The sequence below is a fragment of the Bubalus bubalis genome, chromosome 16 (assembly GCF_019923935.1).
Source record: "Bubalus bubalis isolate 160015118507 breed Murrah chromosome 16, NDDB_SH_1, whole genome shotgun sequence".
Taxonomy (NCBI): Eukaryota; Metazoa; Chordata; class Mammalia; order Artiodactyla; family Bovidae; genus Bubalus; species Bubalus bubalis.
Window position 1 is genome coordinate 4355849 of NC_059172.1, and position 14495 is coordinate 4370343.

A 14495-nucleotide genomic window follows, 5' to 3' on the forward strand; every position below is an offset into this window, starting at 1 on the left:
CACTCAACCCTAGTCCCTCTGTTTCCCTACTGATATTCAAAGATACCAGTTGAGCGAAGACAAGCAATCTAGAAAATAAACATTTTTTCCCCTTAGATTTTCTTTTCTCTTTAAGATACTACAGAGGTTCTGACTTAACAAACCAGAAATCTAGTCTGATCCAAGGAGTGGAGTTGAGAAGGAAAGACAGTGCTGGAGATTGCTGAGCCAATTCTATTTCTTCTTTCTAGATGGTGTTGTCTGCTGTTTCCCTGGAGAAGGCAATGGCACCCCACTCCAGTACTCTTGCCTGGAAAATCCCATGGACAGAGGAGCCTGGTGGGCTGCAGTCCATGGGGTCGGTAAGAGTCGGACACGACTGAGCGACTTCACTTTCACTTCTCACTTTCACGCATTGGAGAAGGAAATGGCAACCCACTCCAGTGTTCTTGCCTGGAGAATCCCAGGATGGGGGAGCCTGGTGGGCTACCATCTATGGGGTCGCACAGAGTCGGACACGACTGAACCGACTTAGCAGCAGCAGCAGCAGCTGTTTCTCTACTGAGTCCCACTCTGATTTACAGGGGTAACATGGCTTGCTATCATTTTTTTTTTTTTAATAGAAAGAGAAACACATTGGATTAAGCAATGAAATTCAGATTTATAGTATCAGTTTTACCACTTTGAAGTCTTCATTTCTACTAAGAATCATCCTTATGTTTATTAGACATGTCTTCATTTTCAGTGTCAGTTATTACATTCTTCTACATTTCCAGATCCTTGCACCTTGCCCATTCTTTTAAATTTTTATTTTAAACAATGTGGTAAGAATACATAACTTGAAATCTGCCCTGTTAAGAGATTTATGGCTGAACAGAACAGTATTGTTAATTACAGACACAATGCTGTGCAGCAGATCTCTAGATCTTATTCACCTCATGTAACTGAAACTTATACTTGTTGATTAGCAGCTCTCTATATGGTCCAGCTTACAACTTACAGGTATTTATCAAAAGGAATTGCTATCAGGATGTTTAAGAGAAAGTGAAACCCTACCCATTCTGCTAATTTGGGAAATGATACCTCTGGTCATTTTCTAATATCCTGATGAAACATTTTATATACTTTCATTTAGGGCTATTAGAGGAGAATCCCATGGACAGAGGAGCCTGGTGGGCTGCAGTCCATGGGTTCGCAAGAGTCAGACATGACTTAGACGTTAAATCACAGAGTACAAAATTATGCAATGGGATGACTGACTTTTCAATCTTCAGACTTGGTGATAGCAGGAATTATTTGAGGTTCATAGCTTTCTCCATAACTCTTAAAAAAACTCCATAACATTTTTTTAATTCTATTCATTTGCCAGTCTATTCACTCAGTTTGTAAATATTTGTCTGAAAAGAAACAAACAAATGAACAAACATAAGCATAAGCAATCAGTAGGGAAAACAACTAAAACGTCTCTCAATTTAAGCATGGGAGTTTATTCACATATATAAGGAATAATGTAGTAAAATTATTCAGTTCATAAAATGATTCATGAGTAACACGTGTCTTAAAATATTATTTTTCTAAGATTGAACTGGGTATTTGTTTTTGTTGTTGTTCAGTTGCTAAGTCACATTCAACCCCTGGCAACCCCATGGGTTGTAGACCATCAAGCTCCTCCATCCATGGGATTTTCCAGGAAATAATACTGGAGAGGGTTGCCATTTCCTTCTCCACGGGATCTTCCTGGACCGGGGATTGAATCTAAGTCTCCTGCATTGGAGGGGAATTCTTTACCACTGATGCACCAGGGAAGACCTGTGTTGGGTATATTTATAGAAAAAAAGTCAAATATTACATTCTGCTGCTGCTAAGTCACTTCAGTCATGTCCAACTCTGTGTGACCACATAGATAGCATCTCACAAGGCTCCCCTGTCCCTGGGATTCTTCAGGCAAGAATACTGGAGTGGGTTGCCATTTCCTTCTCCAAATGAGCCAGATATTAAAACATAGTTACTATTTACCTGAAATTTAAATTCAACTGAACATCCTGTATTTTATCTGGAAATCTTAACTTTACTAATTTTAACAGATTAATTTGCTGATGATTTTCAGATATTCCTAATTACTTCTTCACTTGCAATATCCAACTACCAATTTTCATTTTCACAAACCAAATGAATATATGACCTCTAGTCAATTCATAGGATTTATGTCCTAAAACTGCCATGCTTTTCCAGGGAAACCAGTTAACAAAAGAGATAATGAAATTTTTGTGATGTAAAGAATAAGCTGTCAGTGACTGAAAGAGTATCCATAGTTAAGAATTAAGTGAAATTACCAAAACCGTGGTGTTAAGCAATATCTACAATTCCTATTTACTCACCTTTAATGAAGAATTCGAATTTCTGCTCTCAAATTACTCTGACTTGTCTTTGGGTAGGGGCAATTTATATGTTCCCTCTCTCCTTGTGATGTTCCCTGAGGAAGTAGTATGAAATTTATTCAGATGATTCTCCCCAAATTATATGTTTTTTTTTTTTTAATTGCATGTGATGTCTTCAAATTACCTAGGATAACCTGCATATTCCCTAGTGAAAAATTGTAAGGAACAATTTAAGGAAAGGCAGAAGACAGTATAATTTATCTGTACAGTTCCAGGGAGACACTTACTTAAAGACAGCTATTACAGTAACAATGAAAAAGATGGATGTGCTTTCTCACAGTAAAACTACAACTGTTTCAGAAGTTATGATAAAATTGCAAGCAAATCATCATCATTGGTTAGGATTTTTTTTTACTTTATTTTATTTTAACTTTACAATATTGTATTGGTTTTGCCATATATCAAAATGAATCCGCTTATAAATGGAAATAGAGATGAAATTATCTCATTGTGAGTTTAATTTTTGTTTACTTAATGACTAATGATATTGGACATTTGTCAATGTATTTGCTGGTCATCCATATATATATACATTTTAAAGTGTCTAAATTTTGTCCATTTTAATCAATCTTTTATTGATTTTTTGGGCTTTTTATAAGTGTGTTAGATGAAACTGCTTTTGGAGATTTTCTTCTAGAAGTTTTCTTAATTTATTTCATATTGAGGGAAATTTGCTTTACAGTGTTTTGCCATTTTCTGCCATATAGCAATGCAAATCAGCCATAATTATACATGTATCACATCCCGCTGAGGTTTCCCTCCCCTCCACCTATTCCCCCCCTCTAGGTCATGACAGAGTGCCAGTCTGGGTCCCTGTGTTATACAGCAACTTCTCACCAGCTATCTGTTTTACATGTGGCGGTGTATATACGTCAGTGCTACTTTCTCCATTCATCCTGTTCTCCTTTTCCTCCACTGTATCCACAAGTCCATTCTCTATATCTGAGTTTCCATTCCTTTTCTGCAAATAGATTCATCAATACCATTTTTTTCTAGATTCACTCTCTCTCTCTCTATATATATATATATGTGTGCGTGTGTGTGTGTGTGTGTGAGAATGTGTGTGTTTGTGAGTGTGTATGTTAATATGCAACATTTGTTTTTCTCTTTATTACTTACTTCACTCTATATAACAGGTTGTAATTTCATCCACATCCCTAGAATGGAGTTAAATCCATTCTTTTTGAGGCTGAGTAATACCATTTCTGTCCTTTATCGAGCCCATCTTTGCATGAAATGTTCCCTTGGTATCTCTAATTTTCTTGAAGAGATCTCTAGTTTTTCCCATTCTGTTGTTTTCCTCTATTTCTTTGCATTGATTGCTGAAGAAGGCTTTCTTATCTCTTCTTGCTATTCTTCGGAACTCTGCATTCAGATGCTTATATCTTTCCTTTTCTCCTTTGCTTTTTGCTTCTCTTCTTTTCACAGCTATTTGTAAGGCCTCCCCAGATAGCCATTTTGCTTTTTTACATTTCTTTTCCATGGGGATGGTCTTGATCCCTGTCTCCTGTAGAATGTCACGAACCTCATTCCATAGTTCATCAGGCACTCTATCTATCAGATCTAGGCCCTTAAATCTATTTCTCACTTCCACTGTATAATCATAAGGGATTTGATTTAGGTCATACCTGAATGGTCTAGTGTTTTCCCTACTTTCTTCAATTTAAGTCTGAATTTGGCAATAAGGAGTTCATGATCTGAGCCACAGTCAGCTCCTGGTCTTGTTTTTGTTGATTGTATAGAGCTTCTCCATCTTTGGCTGCAAAGACTATAATCAATCTGATTTCGGTGTTGACCATCTGGTGACTAGAGATCTCTTCAAGAAAATTAGAGATACCAAGGGAACATTTCATGCAAAGATGGGCTCGATAAAGGACAGAAATGGCATGGACCTAACAGAAGCAGAAGATATTAAGAAGAGATGGCAAGAATACACAGAAGAACTGTACAAAAAGGTTCTTCATGACCCAGATAATCATGATAGTGTAATCACTGACCTAGAGCTAGACATCCTAGAATGTGAAGTCAAGTGGGCCTTAGGAAGCATCACTATGAACAAAGCTAGTGGAGGTGATGGAATTCCAGTTGAGCTATTTCAAATCCTGAAAGATGATGCTGTGAAAGTGCTACATTCAATATGCCAGCAAATTTGGAAAACTCAGCAATGATCACAGGACTGGAAAAGGCCAGTTTTCATTCTAATCCCAAAGAAAGGCAATGCCAAAGAATGCGCAAACTACTGCACAATTGCACTCATCTCACACGCTAGTAAAGTAATGCTCAAAATTCTCCAAGCCAGGCTTCAGCAATATGTGAACCGTGAACTTCCTGATGTTCAAGCTGGTTTTAGAAAAGGCAGAGGAACCAGATATCAAATTGCCAACATCCGCTGGATCATGGAAAAAGCAAGAGAGTTCCAGAAAAACATCTATTTCTGCTTCATTGACTATACCAAAGCCTTTGAGTGTGTGGATCACAATAAACTGTAGAAAATTCTGAAAGAGATGGGACTGTTAGACCACCTGATATGCCTCTTGAGAAATCTGTGTTCAGGTCAGGAAGCAACAGTTAGAACTGGGCATGGAAAAACAGACTGGTTCCAAATAGGAAAAGGAGTACGTCAAGGCTGTATATTGTCACACTGCTTATTTAACTTCTATGCAGAGTACATCATGAGAAACGCTGGGCTGGAAGAAACACAAGCTGGAATCAAGATTGCTGGGAGAAATATCAATAACCTCAGACATGCAGATGACACCACCCTTATGGCAGAAAGTGAAGAGGAACTCAACAGCCTCTTGATGAAATTGAAAGTGGAGAGTGAAAAAGTTGGCTTAAAGCTCAACATTCAGAAAACTGAGATCATGGCATCCAGTCCCATCACTTCATGGGAAATAGATGGGGAAACAGTGGAAACAGTGTCAGACTTTATTATTCTGGGGTCCAAAATCACTGCAGATGGTGATTGCAGCCACGAAATTAAAAGACCCTTACTCCTTGGAAGGAAAGTTTTGACCAACCTAGATAGCATATTCAAAAGCAGAGACATTACTTTGCCAACAAAGGTCTGTCTAGTCAAGGCTATGGTTTTTCTGTGGTCATGTATGGATGTGAGAGTTGGACTGTGAAGAAGGCTGAGTGCCGAAGAATTGATGCTTTTGAACTGTGGTTGGAGAAGACTCTTGAGAGTCCCTTGGACTGCAAGGAGATCCAACCAGTCCATTCTGAAGGAGATCAGTCCTGGGTGTTCTTTGGAAGGAATGATGGTAAAGCTGAAACTCCAGTACTTTGGCCACCTCATGCGAAGAGTTGACTCATTGGAAAAGACTCTGATGCTGGGAGGGATTGGGGGCAGGAGGAGAAGGGGACGACTGAGGATGAGATGGCTGGATGGCATCACTGACTTGATGGACGTGAGTCTGGGTGAACTCCGGGAGTTGGTGATGGACAGGGAGGCCTTGTGTACTGTGATTCCTGGGGTCACAAAGAATTGGACACGACTGAGTGACTGAACTGAACTGAATATTCCATTGTATATTTGTATGACATTTTTTGTATTCATCCATCTGTCAATGGACATGTAAGTTGCTTCAACATTGTAGCTATTGTACATAATGCCACTATGAAAATTGGGGCACATGTGTCTTTTCCAGTTATGGTTTTCTCAAGGTATATGCCTAGTAGTGGGATCACTGGGTCATATGGTAGTTTTATGCCTAGTGTTTTTAAGGAGTCTCCATACTGTTCTCCATGGTGGCTGTATAAATTTACATTCCCACCAACAGTGCAATAGGATTCCCTTTTCTCCCACATTCTCTCCAGCATTTATTGTTTGTCGATTTTTTGATGATGACCATTGTGACCTGTGTGAGGTTATACCTCACTGTGGTTTTGATTTACATTTCTCTAGCAATAAGCAATTCTAAGCATTTTTTTCATGTGTTTATTGTAATCTGTATATCTTCTTTGAAGAACTGTCTACTTAGGCCTTCTGCCCATTTTTTGGGGGGTTGGTACAAAAACAGAAATATAGACCAATGGGATAAGATAGAAAGTCCAGAGATAAACCTGCACACCTATGGACATCTCATTTTTGACAAAGAAAGCAATGATATACAATGGAGAAAAGATAGTTTTTTCAATATGTGTGCTGGGAAAATTGGATAAGTATGTGTAAAAGAATGAAATTAGAACAGTTCCTACCACCATACACAAAGATAAACTCAAAGTGAATTAAAAAAAAAAAAAACTAAACTAAATATAAGACCAGAAGCTATAACATTCTGAAAGGAAATATAGACAGAACACTCTTTGATATAAGTTACAGCAAGGTCCTCTTTGACCCACCTACTAGAGTATTGGAAATAAAAACAAAAGTATACAAATGGAACCTATTTAAACTTAAAAGTTTTGCACAGCAAAGAAAACAATAAACACGATAAAAAGACAATCCTCAGAATGGGACAAAATAGTTCCAAATGAAACAACTGACAAAGTATTAATCTCCAAAATATATAAGCAGCTGGTATAGCTCAATATTAGGAAAACAACAACCTAATCATGAAAATGAGCAGAAGACCTAAACAGAGATTTGTCCAAAGAAGACAGCCAGATGGCCAATAAACACACAGAGTTTTTATTATTTTGATGTCTCTGTTTAGTTCTTTGGCTCAAAATCCTGCAGTGATACAAAGCAAAAAAATGCACCAGTAGGGACGGAGAAGGCAATGGCAACCCACTCCAGTACTCTTGCCTGGAAAATCCCATGGACAGAGGAGCCTGGCAGGCTGCAGTCCATGCGGTTGCGAAGAGTCGGACATGACTGAGCGGCTTCACTTTCACTTTTCACTTTCATGCATTGGAGAAGGAAATGGCAGCCCACTCCAGTGTTCTTGCCTGGAGAATCCAAGGGACAGGGGAGCCTGGTAGGCTGCCATGTATGGGGTCACACAGAGTTGGACACGACTGAAGCCACTTAGCAGCAGCAGCAGCAGCAACAGGTAGGGCAAAAAAATCTCCCCTCAGACAGCTTCTCATGTACAGAACAGATTGGGATGCAGGAGATGGAGTGGGTAGAAGAGGCCATAAAGCTGATAAAGTCCTATCTCGAGGTACACAGACTAACACTCTGAAGACTGAGAAGGGAGAGGGAAAACTAGAAACCACTCTGTTATCAATTCAAGGATTGTGCTGTGTTAGAGAACTTTGGAGTCGAAATGGAAATTGTGATAGGATGCTGTGACGATATCTAAATATTGCTATATTCTTCTTAAGAGGGCTGGATTTATTTGTTCTTGTAGTTACTTATTTTTGCAGTAAATTAACAAAGTTTGTGTCAAACTCTTCCTCATGGGTGGTTATATAAATGTTCATGCACATTTTTAGCTTTGTCTGGGGTCTTCAACCTTTCCCCCCACCCGCATGGCTCAGGTTTGAGTTGGACAGAGCCCTAGACATTCAGTGAGTTTTCTCACTAGAGTTTGACAGAATTGTGATGTATTTCAATCCTGTGTGAAGTGGTAGTCTTCATCATCCAGACCTCCAGCCATTTGTCACTCCCTGGTAGCTGTTCTTGACCTGGCCTTATGGAATCTCACCTTAATAGGTATGGTTCAGAAGTCACTGGACCTCTCAAGCAGAATTCAGGCTGCTGGGTAGTCACTGTGTCTGCTTAGGTGTCTCCACTCCAGTTCCCAATAACATATCCCAGGCACCTCGGCCCTTCTGGTCTGACTGTGTCTTCAACTTTACCTGAATACTGTGTTCTCTTCATGCCCACCATCACCCCATGTGAAGGACAGTTAACTGTACCCTTTACTGACATCACAGTCCTGTGCTGCCAATTGTCAGATATCTGAAAACACTCATTACGTATATGTCCTCTCTGTTCACCAATTTTTCAGTAATTTTGCACACAGTGGATTGTGCCTCTTCCTCTGCCCATATCTTATCTCTCTCCTCTTCCCTTTCCCCACTAGTCTGCTCTTTGTTCCTATGAATCTATTTCTATTTTGTTATAGTCATTAGTGTGTTTTATTTATTTATTTCACATATGTAATGTTCAACTACATCTAAAACTAATATAATATTGTAAATCAACAACACTTCATGACAAATAAAGTGTATCCAAAGTTCCCTTATTTTCCTGATTTCATTTCCTCCCAATTGCTTTTCAGTCCTTTCAAAACATAAACTTCTGATATTTGGACATAAAACCCATTTTATTTTGCATTAAAAATAAAGTGTGAATTGTATTTGAAAGCTTATATGTTAATGTGAGTCTTTAAAATCTTATCTCTGAATATTTTTGTAACCTCAACTCCTTTCAACTTATCTTAAAATATGGTTTTAATAATCTTTATTTGGTTATCTGATTTAATAAGTCTGTGATATGGTCTGGTCACCGTTATCCATTCACAGTTGGAGAACAGATTTTAGTGTAAGCTCACTGATCAAAAACTATCAGAAAACACAACAGAATATTTTTGGAAAACAAGTTGTTTTTGTAATGGTATAAAGAACTCTGAAAAAGATTGTTCACTGAATGTCCATTGTCTCACAATAAAGTCCATGTATTAAACATGATAAAGAGGACTATACTCAGTAAGGAGAAAGGAATATCTTAATGGTATCCATTAAGCTCATGAATAAAATGAGAGCATATTAGAACATTGACTATGTTTCTATGTTGATGTATACATTATATACATTTATAACAAATTCAAAATATATAAAGTATATTAATAGAATAAAATAGTCATATTTGGGTTGACATTCAGAATATAAATTCACTCCTACTAAATATTTTATCAAACAAACAATATTAAGAAAGAGTAGGGAGTTTTACTTTAAAGATAACTGGCATAATTTTGCTAGAAAGAGTAAAAAGGATTTTAGCCATCTCTAATTACAATTCTTCAAGATGTAGTTATCTACTATACCCATACATATTCAGGATAAAAAGAAAAAGAAACAAAATAATAAGAAAGATCAGCTTGCTTGTTTTATTTATAATATTGCTTTGTTCTAGTTTACTTATTTCTTAACATATCTCTCCTGACTCCTGGAAACATTTCTTTGATCTAGATAACTGAACACTTAGCAAAGTTAGTGAATATGCTTCATTTCTGTATTTATCTGAGAATTCCAGGAGAGTCAGTTTATTTTTTAAATCACCATTTTCTAGAAACAGAATCCTATTTAATTTCCAGGATTACTTGAGAACCTATAATCCAGACATCTAATCTCAGCTTTCTCCAACCAATGGCAGCCTATCTTCATTTTTCTACAGAGTTTTAAAACTAGAATGACTTTAAAAACAGCATGGATTTCTAATAAATCTCTTCAATGCAGCTTTCATGTCCTTGTTCCTCAGGCTGTAGATCATGGGGTTCAGCATGGGAATCACCAGTGTATAGAACATTGAAGCCATTTTATCAGCACCCATAGAATGGTTAGCTTGAGGCTGCAAATACATACAAAGTAGAGTTCCATAGAAGACTGACACTGCTGTAATATGTGAGGCACATGTGGAGAAGGCTCTTTTCCTTCCTTCTGATGAACGTATCTTTAGAATGGACAGAACAATGTTGAAATAAGATGCTACGACAGTAATTATGGAAAACACCAAATTTGTAGATGCAGATATATATATTACTGCTTCTGGAACTGAAGTATCAGAGCAAGACAATGCTAACAGAGGGACGGTATCAGAGTAAAAGTGATTGATTACATTGGAAGAGCAATAAGTCATAGAGAATACAGATGATGAAGTCACAATTGAGGTACAAAAGCTATAGAAGTATGTGAGGGAAACTAGCAGAAGACAGATCCTCTGAGACACCACCACCATGTAGAGCAGGGGGTTACAAATGGCCACATAGCAGTCATAGGCCATCACAGCTAACAGGAGCACCTCAGCTACAATGAAAACCAAGAACCCTCCCAGTTGGGTGGCACATTCATAGTAGGAGGTGGTTTGTTTCTTTACTAAGAAATTGATCAGCATTTTAGGGGCAATGACAGTTGAATTGCCAAGATTGATGATAGCCAAGTGCCTGAGGAAGAAATACATGGGGGTCTGAAGGTGAGAGTCCATGCTGGTGAGGGTGATGATGCTTAGGTTTCCTGTCACGGTCAGTCCATAGATGACCAGGAAGAGAAAGAAGAGTGGGATCTGGAGGTCCGGATGTTCTGAGACTCCTGTGAGAATAAACTCAGTGACCTGAGTGAAATTTCCATGAGCCACGTAACAGTTTGGAAAGTCATCTGTTTGAAGAAAAAAAGAAATAGTCAGAAACCTTATGGAATTATTTTCCAGGACTGTTATTAGATGTCAAAAGCAATTCTTTGATGAGATTTCCTATTGGTCTCAGTTATTAAACTCAAAGCTCTAGGTCTAGTAAACCAACTTTGCAATCATTTACTGAAGAGATGTAACAGGTATGGCAAATTTTAAACAGATGATCCAGTGTAATGTATATTTTGAAAATTTATTTTCTCATAATCTTATTAAATTATGACTGTTTTAGTAGCTTAAAAAAACAGAACGGAGATTCCAATCTGATGCCTCTTGTACAGAGTGTGAGGAAGACATGAGGAACTGCAAGTTCCCTAAAAATTCAAGATTTCCCAAGTGGCTTAATGATAAAAAATCTGCCTGCCAATGCAGGATACGCGAGAGACAGAGGTTCTATCCTTGGGTTGGGAAGATCCCTGGGAATAGGAAATGGCAACCTGTTCCAACAGTCTTTCCTGGAAAACTCCATGGACAGAAGACCCTGGTGGGCAACAGTCCTGATGGGAGTCACAGAGTCGGACATGACTGAGCGACTAAGCACACAAATAATTTGACATCTATTCTTAATTTCTTAATCTGAGATTTCTTGCTTTTTCTTAAGAATAGATAATTTAGCCAATGCGCTACCCCTTTTCGTTTATACTGTATTTCTATAGCTTCTATTCGGTGTATGTTGAACTTGCAACTTTGACCATCTATTTCTGTTAAACTCTTTGCTCATTTTTCACTTTATTACCAGAAAAAAATATATGGAGACATGTTCTCAGATACATTTTTTACATCAACTATTCTCTTTTCAGCTTTAAACAAATTTTTTCTGTTTGAAAGTATTTTCCTCCCTTTCATAGCTCTTTTCCTTCTTGCCCACAAGTTGATACAATTCCTCATATTATTTCAATGTGCTTTTATTTTTAACCATTATTTTTTATTTATACAATTTTATAATGTTATTTTTTGAATTATGAAATACTTCTGACCTCAATTTTAGTTCATCACTTTACTGATATTTTATCAGATTTTTGATAGTTTTTCATCAATGCAATAATATTAAACATCTTTTTATAGAACTTCTATGGTAATTTCATTACATATATTTGCTAAAGGATCTACATGAGGTTATAATGCAACTGAATATTTTGCTAGAGATATTTGAAAGGTGATATTTGACCTCACTAAGTTGAGCTTTTTCTCAATAACAATTGATATCTAGTTGGGGGCACCTGACAAGAGAAGTCTGTTCATAGTCTCTAATCCGAGGACTTGGAGAGAAGTTGTAGAGGGTCAAAGCTACATGATCAATTAACATAAGATTTACCCTTTAGCACAATTAACATATATATATATATATATGCACTACATTAATAATAATTAGTAAAGTGAGCAGGAAGAAACTTTTGTAGAGGGTGAATCTGCTTATGGCATAGATTGTGGTGATGATTTCACTGATACACACGTATCTCCAATCTCATCAAGTTGCATACATTAAGCATGTAGAGTTTTTGCATGTCAATCAGAATTCAATAAAGTGTTTTTTAAATCTATATATCATAAATATGTGACTTTTCAAAGACCAGAACTGTTGACATTTCTCTTCTAAACAAAATTAAAACAAAAATTCTACAGTAAGAAAAAAAAAAAAAAAGAGTGTGACAATGAAACAGAATCAGAGATATAAGACCAAAATTACTTCTAATATTGTTGAATATTTTATACTAGTTTGTTTCTGACACCAAACATTCTCTTTGGTCCCTTGAATCATTTTCTTACTTAATTACCAGGTATTTGTTGATTTTCTACTTTTGTCAGGAAATAGCCAAGCTTCAGTTGAATGACTTGTCCCTTACCTCATGGACATTCTATTCCAATAATAGGGAAGAGAAAAAGGGCTGGTAACAAAATATAAGCACAAGATAATTGTAGAGTATATTAATTTTTTTTTAATTTTATTTTATTTTTAAACTTTACATAACTGTATTAGTTTTGCCAAATATCAAAATGAATCCGCCACAGGTATACATGTGTTCCCCATCCTGAACCCTCCTCCCTCCTCCCTCCCCATTCCATCCGTCTGGGTCGTCCCAGTGCACCAGCCCCAAGCATCCAGTATCGTGCATCGAACCTGGACTGGCAACTCGTTTCATACATGATATTTTACAAGTTTCAATGCCATTCTCCCAAATCTTCCCACCCTCTCCCTCTCCCACAGAGTCCATAAGACTGTTCTATACATCAGTGTCTCTTTTGCTGTCTCGTACACAGGGTTATTGTTACCATCTTTCTAAATTCCATATATATGCGTTAGTATACTGTATTGGTGTTTTTCTTTCTGGCTTACTTCACTCTGTATAATAGGCTCCAGTTTCATCCACCTCATTAGAACTGATTCAAATGTATTCTTTTTAATGGCTGAATAATACTCCATTGTGTATATGTACCACAGCTTTCTTATCCATTCATCTGCTGATGGACATCTAGGTTGCTTCCATGCCCTGGCTATTATAAACAGTGCTGCGATGAACATTTGGGTACACGTGTCTCTTTCCCTTCTGGTTTCCTCAGTGTGTATGCCCAGCAGTGGGATTGCTGGATCATAAGGCAGGTCTATTTCCAGTTTTTTAAGGAATCTCCACACTGTTCTCCAGAGTGGCTGTACTAGTTTGCCTTCCCACCAACAGTGGAAGAGGGTTCCCTTTTCTCCACACCCTCTCCAGCATTTATTACTTGTAGACTTTTGGATCGCAGCCATTCTGACTGGTGTGAAATGGTACCTCATAGTGGTTTTGATTTGCATTTCTCTGATAATGAGTGATGTTGAACATCTTTTCATGTGTTTGTTAGCCATCTGTATGTCTTCTTTGGAGAAATGTCTATTTAGTTCTTTGGCCCATTTTTTGATTGGGTCATTTATTTTTCTGGAGTTGAGCTGTAGGAGTTGCTTGTATATTCTCGAGATTAGTTGTTTGTCAGTTGCTTCATTTGCTATTATCTTCTCCCATTCTGAAGGCTGTCTTTTCACCTTGCTAATAGTTTCCTTTGATGTGCAGAAGCTTTTAAGGTTAATTAGGTCCCATTTGTTTATTTTTGCTTTTATTTCCAATATTCTGGGAGGTGGGTCATAGAGGATCCTGCTGTGATGTATGTCAGAGAGTGTTTTGCCTATGTTCTCCTCTAGGAATTTTATAGTTTCTGGTCTTATGTTTAGATCTTTAATCCATTTTGAGTTTATTTTTGTGTATGGTGTTAGAAAGTGTTCTAGTTTCATTCTTTTACAAGTGGTTGACCAGAGTTCCCAGCACCACTTGTTAAAGAGATTGTCTTTAATCCATTGTATATTCTTGCCTCCTTTGTCAAAGATAAGGTGTCCATATGTGCGTGGATTTATCTCTGGGCTTTCTATTTTGTTCCATTGATCTATATTTCTGTCTTTGTGCCAGTACCATACTGTCTTGATAACTGTGGCTTTGTAGTAGAGCCTGAAGTCAGGTAGGTTGATTCCTCCAGTTCCATTTTTCTTTCTCAAGATCGCTTTGGCTATTCGAGGTTTTATACAGGCACACCTCAAGAAACAAGAAAAAAGTCAAATAAATAACCTAACTCTACACCTAAAGCAACTAGAAAAGGAAGAAATGAAGAACCCCAGGGTTAGTAGAAGGAAAGAAATCTTAAAAATTAGAGCAGAAATAAATGCAAAAGAAACAAAAGAGACCATAGCAAAAATCAACAAAACCAAAAGCTGGTTCTTTGAAAGGATAAATAAAATTGACAAACCATTAGCCAGA

The 14495-nt window shown here is 37.4% G+C and overlaps 1 protein-coding gene across 1 annotated transcript; it reads right to left on the minus strand.

Moving 5' to 3' along the window:
• Nucleotides 1-9729: 9729 nt before the first annotated feature.
• Nucleotides 9730-12221, minus strand: LOC102392533 (olfactory receptor 8J3-like). The gene is made up of 2 exons (XM_025266312.3): nt 12170-12221; nt 9730-10685 (listed from the first exon to the last, which is right to left on the minus strand). The coding sequence occupies exons 1-2, from the start codon at nt 12219-12221 to the stop codon at nt 9730-9732; spliced, it is 1008 nt and encodes a 335-aa protein (XP_025122097.3).
• Nucleotides 12222-14495: the final 2274 nt, after the last annotated feature.